The 20,313-nt window shown below is 28.4% G+C and overlaps 3 protein-coding genes across 3 annotated transcripts; 2 read left to right on the plus strand and 1 right to left on the minus strand.

The window, feature by feature from the left end:
- The first annotated feature begins 10,183 nt into the window (after window positions 1-10,183).
- On the plus strand, window positions 10,184-11,437 carry LOC112683420 (calmodulin-beta-like). Its single transcript, XM_025554462.1, has 5 exons — window positions 10,184-10,442; window positions 10,507-10,540; window positions 10,827-10,928; window positions 11,057-11,341; window positions 11,399-11,437. Exons 1-5 carry the CDS (start codon window positions 10,350-10,352, stop codon window positions 11,428-11,430), a joined length of 546 nt encoding a protein of 181 aa, XP_025410247.1. The 5' UTR covers window positions 10,184-10,349; the 3' UTR covers window positions 11,431-11,437.
- A 64-nt stretch (window positions 11,438-11,501) lies between these two features.
- On the minus strand, window positions 11,502-16,312 carry LOC112683144 (general transcription and DNA repair factor IIH helicase subunit XPB). The gene is made up of 12 exons (XM_025554050.1): window positions 15,892-16,312; window positions 14,721-14,810; window positions 14,372-14,613; window positions 13,973-14,284; window positions 13,525-13,769; window positions 13,353-13,459; window positions 13,139-13,261; window positions 12,875-13,048; window positions 12,551-12,819; window positions 12,322-12,486; window positions 11,866-12,201; window positions 11,502-11,803 (listed from the first exon to the last, which is right to left on the minus strand). The coding sequence occupies exons 1-12, from the start codon at window positions 15,917-15,919 to the stop codon at window positions 11,567-11,569; spliced, it is 2,328 nt and encodes a 775-aa protein (XP_025409835.1). The 5' UTR covers window positions 15,920-16,312; the 3' UTR covers window positions 11,502-11,566.
- Window positions 16,313-18,628: 2,316 nt separating this feature from the next.
- LOC112683151 lies at window positions 18,629-20,105 on the plus strand. Its single transcript, XM_025554055.1, has 3 exons — window positions 18,629-18,738; window positions 18,838-19,375; window positions 19,445-20,105. The coding sequence occupies exons 1-3, from the start codon at window positions 18,715-18,717 to the stop codon at window positions 20,059-20,061; spliced, it is 1,179 nt and encodes a 392-aa protein (XP_025409840.1). The 5' UTR covers window positions 18,629-18,714; the 3' UTR covers window positions 20,062-20,105.
- Window positions 20,106-20,313: the final 208 nt, after the last annotated feature.

Below are 20,313 nucleotides of genomic sequence, written 5' to 3' on the forward strand. Positions count from 1 at the left end.
TATGTAGGTAAGAATTATAATTTTTTTTTTTTTTTATTAGAAAGAAAGTAGAGATCTGTCTTATATTATTTTTATACTAATTTTTTCAAATTAGAAAAATATAAAATATGCTTTGAAAAAGAAAGTGAGTAGCTAAAGGTAGTAGCATTGATAATAGAATAGTCTATTCTATAATCAATGGTAGTAGGTAATTTTCCAAGAAATATATTATGTATCTATCTAAAGTATTGACCTAACTGTATAACAAATAATACTTACTTTGTAGTGACTTAATAGATTCCCAGTAGAATTGGAATAAGCAATCATTTTCTTCGAGCGCAATCGACAAACAGCAGATATTTTTGTTTCTTCGACCGATATAATTTTCTAATATTTGCTATCTAGCGAGAAATTTTATATTTTATAAGATTTCATTTCACTTTCACTCAGGTACGTAGCTAGGTAATTGAAAAGGGGCGTGTTATTAAAAATTAATCGATAAAATTATATACAACAAAATAATTACTTTTCGTATACTTTATTGTACAAACATACAAATACTTTAGTATATTATACATGAATATATGTGTATGAGTATTATATTAATGTATGAGAAAGTGAATATTTTATTAAAATTTCAAATGGGCATTTTGTCTCATATATATATATATTTTAAATCGTGTATGAAACGATAAAAAATCACGGATTTAGTTCATTAGATAAAATAGTGTAATAAGAAGTCGGGTCCCAGCATTATATTACTGTTATAATATGTGTTTATCACAGTTTATAATGAATTTTTACCTAAAGATTTAAGTATAACATAGTTAAGGAAGGTGTTACTACACTTGTAACATCCCCCCCTGGCTACGCGCCTGCTTTCACTTGATATAGACGATCCAGGGACATAATCATTAGTGTCTATATTTTCAATAATGTCTTCAGCGGTGTTTACCTCCTTATGTACTCTTTTCTTACTCTTATTTAAATATGTTTCCATTTTAAAATAACAAAAAATAATTTCAGATGTAATCACTAATCACTGACTAAGGTAAGGTTCACATTGGCGAGCGATTAAAATATTTACATTTAGTAGCGATTCTCTAAAGCGATGTTATGTAAAATATTTTATCAAACAAAATTAATTTATCATCTGCCAATATGTCGCCGACAAGTATAGTTCAGCTAACGATACTGTTAGAAAACTCTGTGCTAACGATTTTGTTTTGAAAATCGGATTTAATTGAACTTCGGAAATTAGCATTTGTCTTTGCTCAGAAGTAAATTTATTATACTGATTCATAATTTATTTCAATAATTATAATAAAGTTAAATGAATAAAATTAGTTAAAACAAGTGAACTGCTCCACGTTTGAAAATGAAGTACATATCGCTCTATAATTATGATCGAACATTAAACATGATTAATATTAATCGCATCGCCTCGAGAATCGCCGGTCGCTGTCGCAAATCGCTCAAAACCAATATAAACACTTTCATTTAGAACTACGTGTTAAATATATTTTAGGAAATTCCTAGTCGCTCATCGTTCGTCGCTCGCCAATGTGAATCCGGCCTTAGTACTCACTAAGATATTCTCACAAGTAGGGTTGCCAACTTTCAAATTGTTTAATGTAGGACAATTTTTTTCATACTCAATTTATTCCATTTTTCAGCAGCGAACCCAGGATTTCGGAGGTAGTAGGGAGATGCAAAGTAAAAAATTAAAAGACCCCATTATGGTTATTTATACTGGTTATATGTATAAACAATACGGCCTTTGGTGGGGGGGGGGCATGGACCATTCTCCCCATGGCTATGGCACTGCATAGTAGTGGCAATACTACAACTAACAGTATATAATATTATAATGATAACTAAGAAAAATATCTTAAACATTTTATTTATATCACATTTATTAAATTAGCTTATTAATTATAACACTTGGATGTTTACCATCTTAATTAAATAATAAATTGATAAAATTAAAAGAATAATAATATTGAAATATAAATAGAAATTTGTGTAAAATGTAGAATTGTTCTACAAATAGTTTATAGCATTTATTGAACGTAGGACAAATGGAACAAATGTAGGACAGTCTTACCCAATGTAGGACGGTTGGCAACTACTCACAAGTGAAACAAATAATGACTATAGTCAGTAGTCAGATAATAACATGACCATATATGATTACCTATAGGCAGTAGCGTAGCACAGATACCTATATTATACTAGATGACGAACTTCCGATATCACTTGAAGCACGCATTGATTATGTTATCATTTTCCGCCATGTTTTGAGTTGGCAAAATATTGTATCAACACTGTTCACCACACATCACAATATTAATTATACACTATTTAGTAACTAATATTTATTAAATATGCCTGTTTCTTGTGTTGCATACGGTTGTTCAAATCACTTTAAAAGTAATTCCTCAATTCACTTTTTTCGGTACGTATGAAGTATAGATAATATGATTTAAAAACACCTCAACATTTACATTTTTAACTGCAAGGTATATTCTGTACATTATCTGTATCTGTATATTCTCAATTAGCTGAAACATTCCAGCCTCATTCGTGCATCGATTCTGAAAACGACACAATTATTGAAATCCAACAATTTCTTTCAGCTTCGCTACCTATGTCGCTACCTGCAAAACCCATCTTTCCTGGTGAAATTCAGTATATAATTAAAAAATTACCTCCCGGCAAGGCACCTAGAAATGACCTCATTACAAACAAAATTCTGAAAAATCTGTCTCTCAAAACTTTATCATTGCTCACCCACATATATAATTCTATGCTAAGATATTCCCACTTATTTAAAATCTGGAAATTTGCAGTAATTATACTTGTACACAAACAAAATAAACCTAAACACTTATCTTCGTCATACCGTCCCATAAGTTTACTTCCAGTCCTTGATAAACTTTTCGAAATGGCCCTCCTGAAAAGATTACGTCCCATCCTTCAAAACAACCATATCATACCGAATAATCAGTTTGGTTTTCGAAACAGGCACTCAACAATCCATCAAGTTCATCGTCTTACTGATGAAATCTCAACTGCTCTCGAAAATAAAGAATACTATTCCGGACTTTTTTTAGATATTGCTCAAGCATTCGATAAAGTCTGGCACGATGGCTTACTATACAAATTAAAACTTTTCATGCCAGCTCCCTACTATCTTATTATCAAATCTTACCTACAAAATCGTTCGTTTGTCGTACGACAGGGGAACGATATTCATCTACCCACCCCATATATACTAGATATCCACAGGGTAATGATCTATCTCCTGATCTATATAATGTATTCACAGCAGACATCCCTCAATCTAGTAACACCCTTTTAGCATCATACGCTGATGACATAGCTATTCTTTCCTTCAGTCTAATCCTATCTTAGCTTCAGCTGAACTCCAGGATCATGCTAATAAAATTGAAGAATGGGCCAAAAAATGGAAAATAAAAATTAATACGAAAAAGTCTGTACAAGTTACTTTCACGTTAAAACAATCTTCCTGTAAGTGCCCTCAATTAATTATGAACAACACCCCCATCCCTGTCCAAACCAAAATCAAGTACTTAGGCATAACGCTTGATAAAAGACTAACTTGGGGCCCCCCACCAAAAAGAAAATCATCGAACAACAGACTTCACCTCCTCCGACCACTCCTAAACTCCAAAATAACACTCCAAAACAAACTTATTATATAAAAGTCAACCATAAGACCAGTCTGGTCTTATGGAATAGCAATCTGGGGCCCAGAAAATCCCTCAAACATCAGGCCAATTCAGGCTTTTCAATCAATTACGCTAAGGTTAGTAACCAAACTTGGAAAACAAACCCTACTACAATATATCAGTACATAAACATTTATTTTATATATTTTAATTAATTAATAGTGATTTGGTTTTGTGTATTTAAATAAATCATTTTATTTATTGTATACTCATTGATTACGAGTATAATATAATCAATATATATTATATACATAATTATATATATATTATGATATATTATAATATATTATTACATTATATAAATAATCAATAGTGCAATTTTAAGTTAATATTCTCAATTCTGTAATGACATTTAATTTTGATTAAACGTAATGAAAAATGTTTAATTTAATAATTTAGTGTGTTCAACTATTTTATATAGTGTAAAGTAATATTGTTTTGCCAACCGAAAACATGGCGGACGTATGATAATCTTGCGTCCCCGGGCTTCACTTCTCTCAATGGAAAACATCGGTAGTTCGTTATCTAGTATAATATAGATATCTGTGTGGCGTAGCTAGGAACTTTTTATGGGGAGGGGGGTTCAGCAAATTTAAATATATTTAATCTTATCACTTTGATTTTGACTATTATTTCTATTGATCTCGGTATTTTTAAGTCTGGTTTACATTAGTTTTTTTGACTCAGGTAAAAAAAATAATCAATGTTTCTAGTCTGCTTATTTGTTAGAGAATTTGCTTATAATAATAAATAATAATAATAATAACAATTTAGGAGCTAGGAACTAATATAGGAACATAAATATTAGATATTAGAATATTTTCAGTCCAATCACTTAGGTATACTAAAAATTAAATTTTAAAAATATCTTACCATAATGGAATATTTAGACGTCTTAGAATGATATCAAATTAAAATAAAACAAATGTAATGGAATACAAATGTCAAATAAAAACGAATAAACAAGTAATAAGTAAAACAGTGAGACACCAACGGGCAACGGCCGACTATTAACTATTATAATAACTATTAGCTTTACACAATAAGATGCTTGTGTTAAATGATCGGCGAGCCGCGAATGCAATAGGTATACCCAAAATAAACTTTGAATACAGACAATGATATCGCTTTTATCTCAGTTATCGGGACCAGACGACCGATTTAGAATCTTTATATAAAACCTAAATAATATGTTCCCAAGCAAAAATTATCAAAGTAATAGTAAAGTATCTAAATATGATCATAATATTATGACTTGTGTGTGTGTGTGTGTGTGTGTGTGTGTGTGCAGCGTGCTGTTGCGGGCCGGCCTACAAGAGGACGACACAATACACCGTTGACGAATAAATACTTGAACGGTTCACGTCTGTGATGTAGAGTTGTTGGAAGGTATTTAAATGACAAAACACGATGGTTTAAGGTTATGCAGATATGTAAAATAATGAATAAAATAAAATATATATAAATGTAGTTAATACAAATAAGATAGTAATTTATAATTGAAAGTGTGAGGACAGAGTATTTAAGCTCTGCCCGAGAATAATAAAGATTGACTCCCAGAGCTGGCGGCGATGTGAGGCGCGCGGGCTTCACGACTAGATGAGCGTCGGTGCAGTATACGGAGTAATTAGTTAACACTAGTTTAAATAATTCTACTATTCTAAACGTATGGGTAAATGGTTACCGTATTTATAGGCAGCTATTTAGGATAAGAGTAATGTCGATGAGGATTCTGACGGATGTGGACAAGGAAGCTTGTTTCTGTGATATTGAAAATAGACTCTGTTCCGTGGGAATTGCATATCAATACGAGTTAAGTATTGATATTGGTTTCCGTTTCAGTTTTGCCACATTAGTATCAATACATGATAAAATGTTAGCGGATGTTTGCTACCGGACGGTTTACTACAGTGTGTATAATACGTTTATAGTGTTTATACAAACTATTAATATGATTTCCAAGTCAAAATTCTAAAATATAAAAATGTTAAAGAAAAAACCGTGTTTCATGTAAAAATTAATTTATTATCTCAGGTTTCATGGGAAGGGAATTCTAACCCCCCCCCCCCCCATGGATACGCCACTGACTATATGTACATGTCTTTTCACCGACGGGCAACAAAAGAAAAGTTTACGGTCGCAATTAGATCATCGGGCATGCGACGAGACCGTATCATACGATATAATAATATGTTGATAATAAGAAGATACTGAAATCGTGTACTATTAAAAGTTTTTCACCTATAAATATTTACTGATAAACAATTATAAATATAATATAATTTTCATCAACTATTCATAATGAATTCAGTCGGGTATTACCAGGGCTGGATTTAGGAATATGGGGGCCCTTAGCTCACCCTTAAAAGTAAATTTTTTTTTTGATTACTAATCTAAAGAAATAAAATATCTTACGGTCGGGTCAGGGCCTTTCAATATACTTCAGTATGTTTATTAAGTTGCCTATACTTAAAATATGATAGATATATAACCGACTCCTTAAAATTATTTTTGTGGGTTTGTTGATATAATTTTTTATTTATAAATAACGCTTCGAGTATAGATAAATACATATACGTGAAATATGAGAAATCACGTGATTCGTGATTTACAACGATTCACAGCCTCCATATCCATCTTCGACCTTTCTTTGCTGTGAAAATTTCCTAAACGAGAACAGAAGATTAGAAAGCCAGCATAATACTAGCGAACGACAGCAGTACACCACCTTCGCAACCATAGGCGTAACTTGTAAATTTATTAGGGGGGGCGGGCAAAAATATAATTACATATCTAACGAAAAGGGTGTCCGAGGCTAAACGTCACTTTACTACATACATATTATTATATAAAATTATTAATTTTCTAACATTATTTTAGCGAAAATTTAAAATTAAGATTTAAAAAAAAAAAATGTTATAGTAATAGCTATAACCAGCTGTTTTGTACTTATTTTAAAACAAGGTATGTTAAATATCAGAGGGGGCACTGCCCCTCCTAATTTATTCTAGGGGGCAATTGCCCCTCCTTACCCTCCAGTTTACGCTTATGTTCGTAACAGTAACCAGAACAGTAAATATTTAGGTAACTACGACGTCAACCTGAGGTACTCGTTCCGGCGACGACGGATAAGAACGGCGACCGGTAATTGTTCGATAGCTATCGGCGACGAACATCCCCACCTGTATGCCAACCTCTGCGACATATACATATATATATATACCTGGGCTCTGATACCGGCTGGAACCCGATTGAGCACAATTGATCTTTTTCGTAACCCGATTGAGCACGGTTACAATCAAACAATAGGAACCAAAAAAGAACCCAAAAACCACACGATTGAGCACGAAAATGGGTGCGATGTTGCCACTTAATACCGTAGAATATTATTCGGTACACCGTATTACTGTGCATTCAAGATTTTTTTATAATTATTATGTAATTCAATTTTAGATTTGTAACGATTATTTCATAATTTAAAATATTTACAGCTCAGGTTTCCTAAAAGAAATAACTCTCCAATAAAAAAACGACAAGACACCTTTTTTTTCGCATTTTTTATGTTGTCGGTGTATAGAGCTCAGTGCGTCATATAATTATTACTATTATTACAAAATAAAATGTATTTGAGTATGAGTGTAATTATTTATAATTAAAAATCTTTTATTGGATTTTAATAACATGTTATAATAACATTTTTTTTCTTTACTGAAAAATAGCACTCATACAATTGTCATGAAAAAGGTAAAAATTTAAATTGTTTTCCCTAAATACTTATTTTCAACTTTCAATAAGTATTTAAGTAGGTTGTCAGCATTTTTAAATTCAGAGTACTCACGATAAGCCTTTATAGCGGTATTTTAACGCACGGTAAAGTCAAGGTGCACGCGACAGTTTTCGAAATATCGCGCCATCATTTTACTGCGCGACACTCGTGTGTTGTGCTCTATTCATTTTAATGTACTTTAACAAAACGCGCAGTAAAATTACGGCGCGGTAAAAATGTCACGCGATAAAATAACGCTAGTTTGTTGCTAGCCTAATAGTTCGTTTTCAATCTGACAACTTTGTACACAATATTTTTATTTTTTTTACTGTGCTCAATCGCAATCGGGTCGTTAAAAAAGTTGGCCGGTAAGGACCGTGCTCAATTGGGTATCGCCGCTTATACCCGACGACCATCGTCGTCTAAATTATAAAACGGTAATTTTTAAAGCCATCGACTTTTGACCTCTCACCACCCATCATTATTTGATCGCTAAGGACCCGAGTCAGCTGGTTTATTAATTATGGAAAGTATGAAAAAACGGATAGCTGAATGTATACAAATTGGAGGCGGTCACTTAAGTAATGTAATTTTTAAAAGTTAAGATTTTTGTTAATAACAATTAAAAATAATCTTTTTGTTGAATAAAATACAATTGTTTTCATTACTTTTTTTATAATAATTGACTAATAAACTACAATTATAATTCGTCAGAACCCACTGCCCTACTCTGTATATCATAAGTATTACGGGTTGCTATAAATAACTTACATGCATCGAGATAAGATATACAATACTACTAATACTATTTTTTTTATAGCGTTTTCCCGTACTCCACTAATACTGGTAGTATTACCCACAGACTTGTACGTTATATGTCTATGGACTAGATATAAATAACATAAATAAAATTATTAACTCTTGATGTTATTATTTATAACAATTAAAATATTAAATAACAGTAAAATGCACAAACTAAGATATATATATCTTAGTTCCTGATAAAATACGTCTTTTCTACCATAGTGCTTTTGTAGGTATTTACTATTTAGTTATTTTTGTTGATAAAAAAAATGGTTTTTTAAAATATAGAAAAACTATTTTTTTTTAATTACTGAAAAATGTGTATCAGCTTAAAATTGTTTGGGCCCCATTCACATGGGTACTCAAGAGGGCCCCGGGGTTGCCACCCCGGCTAGACCCCCCCTTAAATCGACCTTGTTGACCACCACTCACCACTCCATGCATATAAATGTATATATTTATTAATATTATAGACCAACTACTGTAAAGAGATAGCTTCCGACCTCTGTCCGCCTCATCCGCTTATTTGAGCATGATGCGGAACCGCGTCCTATTTCTATTATGTAAATACTCAAAAATTATCTTGACCAATATGTAAGATAATAACTATTTAAAAGGTGTTAAATTATTTCACGGGATAGCATAGTCAATTCAGGCTACAGCAAATCAAAGCAGTAGCTGGTAATTCAAAACGCATCGTTGCAATGTATATTTTAAATTTATAATAATAACAATATTTTTTATTATGGCAAGTTTTTCTTTCATAGGTTACAAATTATACTATAGACCAGTGGTTTCCAACTTTTTATGAACATAACCCTGAATTTTAAAATTAAACTATTTGCGTTCACAAAAAAATAAAAATGAAAAATAGTAATTCTAGAAATTGAAATCATAATTTCTAACTAATATCAATTTTTCCCTTGCATCTCAACATTTAATTCATTTAACATTTCAAAAACATCACTTAAAAAAACCAACTTGGCTAACCACACATCATCATTAAATTTTTCAGGCATTGAGTAGTTTTTTTGTTAGAAAAAATATTTATTTTTACACGACACGATAAAGAATTTTTTCTCCAATAATCCAATTAATCTCCGAAGCATTGCCGGTGCGCCATTAGAACATATTCTAATTTAGTCAGTTTAAACTAGGTCATTTTTCCGAAAAAAATTATCGATATTTTAGATTTTTACTTTTTTTCGTTGAAAATCTTTTAACTGTCGGTCTTTAACTTTGTTCATTTTCGTTTCTCAGATAAGCGAACTGTATCCATATATAATACTTTTGTACTTATTATTCTACTCGTATCTTCATGAAAATTTTAATATTATATATTTATACGTAGGTATTTAGGGATTTTTTTGTGAAAATGTATTTTATCATTACTTTATAATTCTGTTTTAAAAATGCACTAGACTGGTGGCACACATATTTTAATTGACTAACCTAACTGACTCCTGCGTTATTCATGAGAATCGATTTTATTATTTTATTTCAAATTTATAATTATACGTAGAAACAATAGAAATGTGTGATGCGACTCGTATACCAAATATTACTCATTAGTGTCATGAATGTTTGGTCTTCATATTCTTACCACTAATACTAAATTTTAAAATACGTATTATATTATATTTTCATTTACTCGTATTTTCTAGTGTGATTTATCACGCGTGTCTAAAAATAAATCGGAATATTTATTATTTAAAAACATCAAAAAAAAGTGGGAGTAATATATATATATATATATATATATATATATATATATATATATATTATAATGTATATAACACATATATTTGTACATTAATAACAAAAATAATAAACACATCCAACTTTACGAAGATGACGTCACCAATTATTTTTACATTCCTGTAACATTTCTTTTTTCAAGCACATTTTGTGCTTGTGAAATCTATCTTTTCAAAGCTATGTTTGTTGTATTTTAATTTACAAAATATGGTTCCAACATTTAAATTATCAAGTTTTACTTACTAAAAGATAAACTAATCGAAAAATTAAATAGCACAATTTATACAATGAGTTCAAAAAAGGGAGAAAGTGATCGTTACATTAACGAATATTCAAGAATAAGAAAATTGACAAGTAGATATGACATACGGACTCAATCAGTAATATAATTTATTCATTTTAAATTTATATTCAAAATCGCATATGATTATAAATTTATTTTAGAATGAATTTGGTTTGTCGGAAGATCAAGTTGCAGGTAAATATTAAAATAATTTTAGTATTTAAACATTAGTATCAATTAATATTTGATGGTGGACACTATTAATTTTTCAATCAATTTATCTTTATAAGTACTAAGGATAAGTTAATTTTTTCTTCTTTTAATTGCTTAGTATTTAAAATAAATATTATTTTTTCAAATATAATTGCAACACAATGCAATTTTCATTTTTTATTTAAAAATGTACTTACTTATAAAAGAATTAACATTAATTACATGACAAATGTTAATTATAAAATATTATTTACAAAATATTTTTTAGAATTCAAAGAAGCATTTATGCTGTTTGATAAGGACCATGATGGATGCATTACTGAGGCAGAACTTGGAGTGGTAATGAGATCATTGGGTCAAAGACCTACAGGTATTAATTGTTTATAATGTAATCTTACATAGTCTTATGAATATTATATAAATATTAACCCATAATATGCTGGTAGGTATTTTGTTTGAAAAAACCAATATTACATTTTAATTTTATACTTATTTCAGAGACCGATTTGAGAGGTATGGTAAAAGAAGTTGATCAAGACGGTAATGGTAGTATTGAGTTCAACGAATTCATTTTAATGATGGCAAGGAAGTTAAAGGCATCTGATGGTGAAGAAGAAATGCACCATGCATTCAAAGTATTTGATAAAAATGGTGATGGATTTATAACATTTGATGAACTTAAACGTGTAATGAATTGTATTGGAGAACGACTAACAGATGAGGAAATTGAAGATATGATAAAAGAAGCTGATCTAAATGGTGATAAAAAAATTGATTATAAAGGTGAAAATAAGTTAAAAAAGTTTAATTTAAAATAATAAAACAATTGTTTTGTTTTAGAATTTATTACAATTATAACTTCGAAAAAATAATGGTAAGTTAAATATACATCATTTAAATTATTGGTTTTTAATAAATGTAATTTGAGTACATAATTCAATGTATTACAAAATATACAATAAAATTAATATTATTTTTTTGGGGTTATTTATGCTTAAATAAAAATTATTACTTTCTGAATTTTTTGAACAATGGATGTTTTACACCAGAATTTCTTCTAAACTCTGCATAAACGGCATCATCAGCACCAGACATTGAGCTCATTTTACCACTCATTTTCTTGAAAGATTTGGATGTACCCTCATATGGCATTCGTTCTTCATCAGCATCTGTATCATTAGCTGCTAGGACTTTACTTAATAATAAACCTTGATCTTCTCTACTAGAATAAAATAGTTCTGAATCCTAAAATTTAAGGAAAATTAAATAATTCGATATATATATTTTTTAAATTTCATTTGTTATACCTCTTCTAACCCAGCCAATTTTGTAACCACTTTGTAACTATATCCTTGATCAATCAAAAATCGTTGTCTTTTTCTTGAATAACTCATTTCTATTGTATCTTGTGATACTAAGGTATAAAAGAATGCATTGTACTCTTCAGCAATTGCAGTCTTTTTAGCACGTAAAATACGACCAAGACGTTGAGCTTCTTGACGTCGACTTCCACCATGAGAAGAAATTTGTATAAGAACATTTGCATCTGGTAAATCAAATGATGTATCAGCAACTTTACTGACAAATATTGTATTGACTTTTGGATTTAATTTAAAGTTTTGTAAGATTTGGATTCTTTCTGCCTAAAAAAAAGTGATGTATATAAATAATAATTAATATTTTAGTGAACTAAACTGTACATCGAATTTTTTATTTCTTATTAATATTTAATATTATTATGTTCAACAATATTTATAAAATACCTGAGATGTTGGTCCATAAATATAAGGTTTACTTAATTTTAAAGCATATTCTTTAAGGGCAAAAACATTATCAGAAAAGACGATAGTTTTGTCTCCCCGTTGTTCATGATATCGTATTAAAAATTGACAAGCACGAAATTTATTTGGATTCATGACAAAAAAAAGCTGAACATATAATTATTTGTTAATAATATTATATAGTATACTCTTAGTAATTGTAACACATTACCATTTTTTTACACGTTCTAGTAGCTAAATATTCACGGTAAAATTCTGGAGCCATTGGACACCATACTTCAGAACATTGTACTTTAGCAATGTAACCTTTTTGTTGTAGTTCCAACCAGTTAGCTTCATATAGTTTAGGACCAATCAAAAAGTTTAAATCTGCAATTTTATCATCTTCTCTTAACAATGTAGCAGTTAGGCCCAATTTGCAATGTGATTGAACAAGTGTTAGTACACGTCGAAACATTTTAGCTGGTATAGTATGCACTTCTAAATATTTAAAATTTTAATTAAAATAAGCAAACAAATAAATTTTTTTTTTTACCATCTAACACCATTATTCCCCACTCTTGCTCTTGAATCCACTTCATAGTCTGTTCAGCTTCCCATGATCTTTTTTGAGTATGTGTTATCATTGAATAAGTAGTTATAAACACACCACAACCCATTAATTTGTCTTTAATATCAGAAGTAAATCTGCACACCAAACTATCATCAGCTAAGTAATAAATTTAAATGTTTCAAGATTTTGAATAATTATTTAATTTTAAATTTATTTATATATTAAAATTAAAAATTAATTAATTACCTGTTGACCACATTTTAAATTGATATTTCCACTGTTCAACAGATACTGCTGAATTGCAAAGGACTAATGCGCGTTTACGCACAGTACAACATGCTGTCACTCCTACTAAACTTTTTCCAGCACCTACAAACAAATTTCTTTTCGTAAACATAACACTATTTAAAATTAAAATAAATCAAAATATAAAAATATAAAGAATACAAATTAAATTTACCACATGGTAATACAATAATTCCTGATCTTGCACGACTATTACCAAACATTTTCCTCAAACTTTTTTCTTGATAAGGTCTAAGTGTAGCTTGAGGTTTTAAATCTATGCTGTAAATGAATAATATATATTAATAATAATTAATTAACAACCATACAACATTTGTTAAACTCACTTAATATCTTTATTAACTTTATCATTTTTAAAATCATATTCAACTAGCAAAGGTGTATCAATTTCTATACAACGCTTTTGGATGATTTCAATTTTTTCTTGTTGAACTTCAAATGATACTAGATTTTGTGTTTTTTCTTCTTCTTCTTCTTCAACCTTATCAATTTTTTCATATAAATCTGTTATATCTTTTGGTACAATATCATTCAGCTGATCTTCTTTATCTTTTAATGATTCTCCAGGAAACTAAAAAAATAAAAAAAATATTATATTTGGGCCCAGGTTAATAATATCAGAAGTAAATGTTTATAAACTAATTGTAATGAGGTTTTTGAATATAAACAGTTTTATGGTATATTTTAAAATATTCATAATTCCATGATGTAATATTCTTTTGCACTTAATTAATTTAAAAACAAAGGAATAGTGTACACATATAAAATAATTACATGTGACATTTCAATTTTTTTTTCTTCAGTGATGAGTACATCTGTATCTTCTAGTCTCTTGAGACGACAAGAACCAATTACTGGATCTTTAAGAAGCTTCTGTAACATATCTGGATGTTGGGATTCAATAAAGTACCGATTATGTTTAAGCACTAGTTTAACTTTTCCATAAGAAAGTGTGCAAACATTTATAAACTCTATTATACCATCAGGTATGCTAGTTTTACTCAAACGTTTCAAATATTCAATAATATCATTTGTCTGCAATCCAACACTGACAGCTGCATACAATGAATAAGCAGTTAATTTATACTGAAAAAATTAAATATATTAAATTAAAATAAGTTTATTTTCTATCAAAGAAAACATAATCCCTAGTTAAGTGATATAAATAAATACTTCATGTAAATGAGTTGGTCTACAAACAGGTTCAGCAATGGCAATCATAAAGTCATGAGCATGTCGGTATACAGGAGAATATGATTCAAGAAATATATGTCCATCAGGTGCTACCCATAATGGTCGAGATGCATGATCTGTTTTCAGATTCATTTGTGATCTATAATCTTTAGCACCAAAATCATCTTCAACACAATTTGTTGTAGTCTCTGCAGTCTTTTTTGCTGCACTTGGTAAACCCTCTATAATTAAATTAACATTTGTAAATAATAGATATTCATTATGAGTTTAATAAGATCATAAGATGATGTAAACAATGTGAAATATGTGTATTATAATCATATGATACCTTCTTCGTTTACTGCTAATAAAACAGGATCATCTAAACCCATTGAGTTTTCATCAAAATCATCCTTCTTTCTTTTCCTGCCCCTTTTCTCTGAAAAATATAAGCTCATTAATTTAAAAATTAAAAGATTTACTATAATTTACACATGTTATCTATAAAATATAACCAACTATGATTATTTAATTAAATAAAAGTAATTTTTCAATACTAATATTTGTCTTCCTATCAATAATATAATTAATAATAAAATAATAAAAATTTAAAATTATTAAATAATTAATACATGAAATTAATATATAAATAAATAAATAAAAACCTAAATATTATTATATTTGTAAAGTATGACCAGTTTAAAATTAAAAATTCATCATCAGGCTTATAGAAAGTTAAAAAAAATCACGACCAACTAAGAAAAAATAAAAAACACAAATAAAACAGAAATAGAACGAAATAAAATTTTTAATTTGAAACTAGTTGAAATTTACAAATATTATAATACTTCAAGTTTTTTATTTCTATATAAACTATTTATTTATATAATTAAATTTAGTTTATTCTCCTATCGTATTTTATTATATTATTAATTTTTCAATAAATTAATAGTTAACTAGGTCTAATTGAAATTTCTTTTTTTGATTACAATACTTAAATTTTTAAGATTTTAAAAAATATTATTCAGTATCTTAAGACAATGAATGAAAAATATTATTTCATACTGAACATGCTATATTCTTAAATATGTACATATAACTGATCCTGTTAATCTATTCAAAATGTATTCTGTATCAATTATAAACCTAATTTTTCTATTGATATTGAAATTCTTGGTTGCTGTTAAAATACAAGATTTTCTTGGAATGATATATATTAAGTTCCTAGACACAGTCAGAGAATTCATTAAATATACTTGCTTAAAACTGCACATTTTTCCTATTCTTATATTCTTGATAAATTTAATTGAATGCATTATTGCAAGTCAATGAAGATAAATTATAATTATGCCAGTGATTTATAGTACATTTGCTATTTTCTCTCTTTTTAAGATTATTAATTATTGATATCAATGAAAAGGCAATTGATTTAATTTGACAGGTAAAACTAAACTTTGACAAAATACAACTGAAATTATGTTGGTTTTTTTTATATTACATTAAATAACTGAAAGAATTACCTGGATGTTCTTTTTTTGTTTTGCCCATTTTTTAATAATTAAGAGATGCGGATGATATGGCCCACAAAAAGGTAGCAATATTTTTAATTAAATTTAAATTTTTTATTGATAAGCAGTTAAATAATGGATAGTTTAACGCTATAGAGGATATAGATACTGTGAGAACGCATAACGGTACCCCTTGTAGCACTTCTGAGAACAGAAACTAATCAAAAGACGACAAAGGGTTCGCAACCAATAGGTAGGCACTTGGTACAAAACACTATGCAGTACGAATGGAGCATAAAATAAAAAGTAAATAGAAAATAAGAAAAAATTCTCATCAGTAACGGATACTCAAATAATTTCACAAGATAAGTGTTTGGAATGAACTATATATTAACACTGTTTACAGTGACGATAATGAAGATAGCAACAGATGGACAAAAAACGTTCCTACATGCTATTGGTTCCTAAAAATTTTAAAATCATATAATCTAGAATGATTAATGCAATAAAATGTATAAAATTAACCATTGGATAATAATTTGTTATGCTTTTCAAAGCAGTCATTTAATTTAATTTTAAGAAATGCCAAATTAATAAACAATTAATTATTCCTGTGCACGATTTAGTTTTCAAAGAACCACTGTACAAAACTCGGTACCCATTATCTATTATTGGCTTTAATGACAAGGATCATAGCCAAAGTAAACCTTGGATCATAGCAGGAAAAATCTGTGTTCGACTAGGTCCATCAGATGTCTCTGTCTGCCCAAGTCTGATTGGAATTCTTATCTTTGATGGCTGATAATTATGTGTTATGTTCTGTGGTTAGAGGGGCAAAGGGTATTTTTCGCCCCTCCAAATATAGGTACGAGCTTAGTTGATACTTCATGCGGAAGAGCTTGGAAAAGAATTTGGACCGGGCGTATATAATATTTTCGGTAATAATAATAATCTATTGTAACTAAAACCATAAATTAAATTAATTAAACATACTATGGGATTTTCTGTTAACACATTTTTCACTTATAGACAAAAATACACAGTATTTCTGTCTATAAGTGAAAAATAGATTTGAAGAAAAGACTACAGTAAAATACAGAATTTGTACGAGCTATTTATAATAAAGAAAAACAAACGTCTTATCAACAATAATATTTATATTTTATTACATATACGCTTATGCACCTTGTCTATTTTCGACAAAAGTATCGTTTCCTATAGTATTGATACTGTCGTGTAATGCGTACAGCTTATGCCTAGTCAGTAGTCATTAATGCGTAATATTATTATATCATTATGATACGTAGTTCTTAGTTGCATGGCTTTTTGAGTGATTTTAAATTAATGATTTATTTACAACTTCCTACTTATAAGGTTGTTGAGTATTTTAAAATAACGAATTGTTTTTTTGTCCTACCAGGAAACTATAATTGTTGTCTTGAAAAAACAATTTTAAATTAGTATGATAGTAGTGGTTGATTAGAGTCCACCCTCAGTTTGCCCCACCCCTTAATATTTTATATTCCGGCGTCCCTGTCCATAGAGATAGAATAACTCTAGACTTACTCTAACTCTATGAATTATATCACAGATTATATGAATATCATAGACATATTAAGATATATCTTAATATGCCTATGATGAATACAGATGGTACACTCCCTATGCTACAATAGGGTCTTTTAGACCATAGAGTAATATTACTCTATGCTCTAGACGCTTGTCATCTATAATCATATAATCTGTGGTTATATTAGGTCTTTTTAAAATTTGTATTTTTAAATTGTTTATTAATTATTAAATAATATTAATAATGGCTGTATCTAATAAATCCAAATGTAGATTTGCATGTGCTGTTGTTAATTGTGTAAATTGTTCGCGAAAATTGAAACAAGATGGAATAACTAATGTATCATTTCATAGGTATTTTACTGTGTTTTTACTTATGATTGCTACTAAAAATACAAAAATTGGTGTTATTATGTTATTAAGTTGTTTAAAATATTTTTACAACTTAATTTTTTCTATACGTTTTATTTTTACATAAATGTCCTTATGCACTAACATGATAATACTTAAGCTAGTTTCTCATTATAAATGGATTTTTTTGATAATATAATTTTTAAAATAAACTGTCCTTAATGGGTAAGAAGTAAAACTATACCTATTTGTTATTTATTTATTTTTTTTTCATTATAATTTAAAATCATAAGTTTTTATTTACTAGTTTTGTAATACTGTTATATACAATACCCCAATTATTCCAATATAATTTAATACTTATAGGATATTAGTAACCTTGGTTTATATCAGGGATGAAAAACGTTTTTGAAACCATTTTTAAAAAAACGTTATTAAGTGAAAAAAAAAATGAAAAATGAAAACGAAAATAAATTATATTATTATACTATTCTTATTTATTATGAAAAAAAATATCTGTTATTAAAAGCATTAAACAAAAACGTTATTTTTTAAATCAATTAACAAAAACAAAAACAAATAAATTAAAAAATGTTTTCCATTCCTGGTTTATATGATTCCATTGGTTTATTATTTATACCTTAATTATATTTAGGTTTCCAAAGAACTTGACATTGCAGAAGGAATGGATTCTGAAATGCAAAGGTGCAGATAATTGGAACCCTTCTTCTTCTTTTATATGTTCTGCACATTTTACAGTTGACAAATTTATTCATAATCTTAAAGCTGAACTTTTAGGATATGTTCCTAAAGGACGGAAATTAAAACCTGAGGTTATTCCTTCCTTAAACCTATCTGAGCATTGTATTCAAGCAGATAAAGTTTCCACATCAGCCTTTAATCGCAATAAAAAAAATGGAAGCTAAATCCTCAAAACAGGTTAGTAGCCAATACTAAAATGTTAAATTCTATTTTTTCAAATTTAAAATTTAGAAATGCCCTTACTATTATTTAATAATTGCATTACGCATATTTCAGGCTCATAATGAGGTTATTACTATGACTCTTAATAATAGAGAAATACAATCATCTTCAAATCAGTCAGTATTATTTGACTCCACTGAAGAACCACCTGAAATCATTAATTATGAATGTTTATATAAAAATTTATTAAAAGATCACAACAAATTAAAAACTGATTTAAGAATGCAAGAAAATGAATTGATTTCTGTTAAAAATTTAAATAATACTTTACTCAAGAGTAATGAATCACTCAGATCTAAAATAAGCGAAATACATAAAGATGTCAATCTTTTAAGTATAATAATGATTAATCAGAATTCTTTAATTAAAGAATTTAAAAAATCATCTGTAAATTTAATAACCAGAAGTATCGAAAATGAAGCAAAGAAATATCTATCAACAGTATTTTCACAAAACCAAATTGATCTAATAATGAAAAAAAAGAAAAAAGTACATTGGTCGAGAGATGAAATATCTAAAGCACTCACTCTCAGATATTTCAGCAAGCGTGCATATATTTATGTCAAAAATGAATTAAACTATCCATTGCCTGGTAAGTAAGATACATTTTTTTCAATCATAGTTTTATATTAACTAGGTATTTTCTTTTTTTTTTTTACAGGAATATTGTCTCTGCAGCGATGGGCAAGGAATATAGACTTGAGAAATGGAGTTCTTGGAGATGTTCCAATTAACAATGTAGAACATTTAGAAGGAAGTGGAAGTAATACAGAAAGTGACAATGAATCTCTACTAGAAATAGACAAAAATAAATATGAAAATGAAGAAGATGCTATAGAATACTTGGCAGGTTGGGTGGTCAAAAAATATAATTTACAATTTCCAGAACTTGGTTTAACTACAACACAATGTAATTTAGAATACCTTCAAGAACATGATTATCGAATACCAACATCAATTCATAATTTATCTTATGGTAGTTTGATTGTACCTAGTCAAGATTTCAAAAATAAAATTAATAGAATTGAATGGCTGATTAAAAAAATAACAAAAAATCAAATTTCTAAAAGGCCTGGAGTTGTAAAATATCTAATTAATAAAATTACTCATCAGATGGACATAGAAGAAAAATATAAACCTGTAATTGAAACCTACATCAAGCAAAGAATTTTTATTGGAATGAGATACTTAAAACAACATCAATATTTATTAATAAAAAAAAGAAAAGCAAAAACACAACTTCTGAAATTACAAATACTTAAAAGACTGATGACATAGGGAATTAAGTATATTGTACATATAATTTTGCATTTTTTTTTTTATTTGTAATAGAACTTTATAAATATTATTATTTTGTAATTTTCATATGTAACTGATTTAAATTATACCTTTCTGTAACTATGTTTTTTTTTATTATTAGCATTTTTCAATTATTTATATTATTGTTAGGGGAAAAAAATAGAAATATACTTTACTTCAACTGAATTTTTAATCATTTAAGTTATAAAAAATATGTTTAATAATTATTAT

This window comes from Sipha flava, unplaced genomic scaffold (genome assembly GCF_003268045.1).
Source record: "Sipha flava isolate LNK unplaced genomic scaffold, YSA_version1 104_pilon_pilon, whole genome shotgun sequence".
NCBI lineage: Eukaryota > Metazoa > Arthropoda > Insecta > Hemiptera > Aphididae > Sipha > Sipha flava.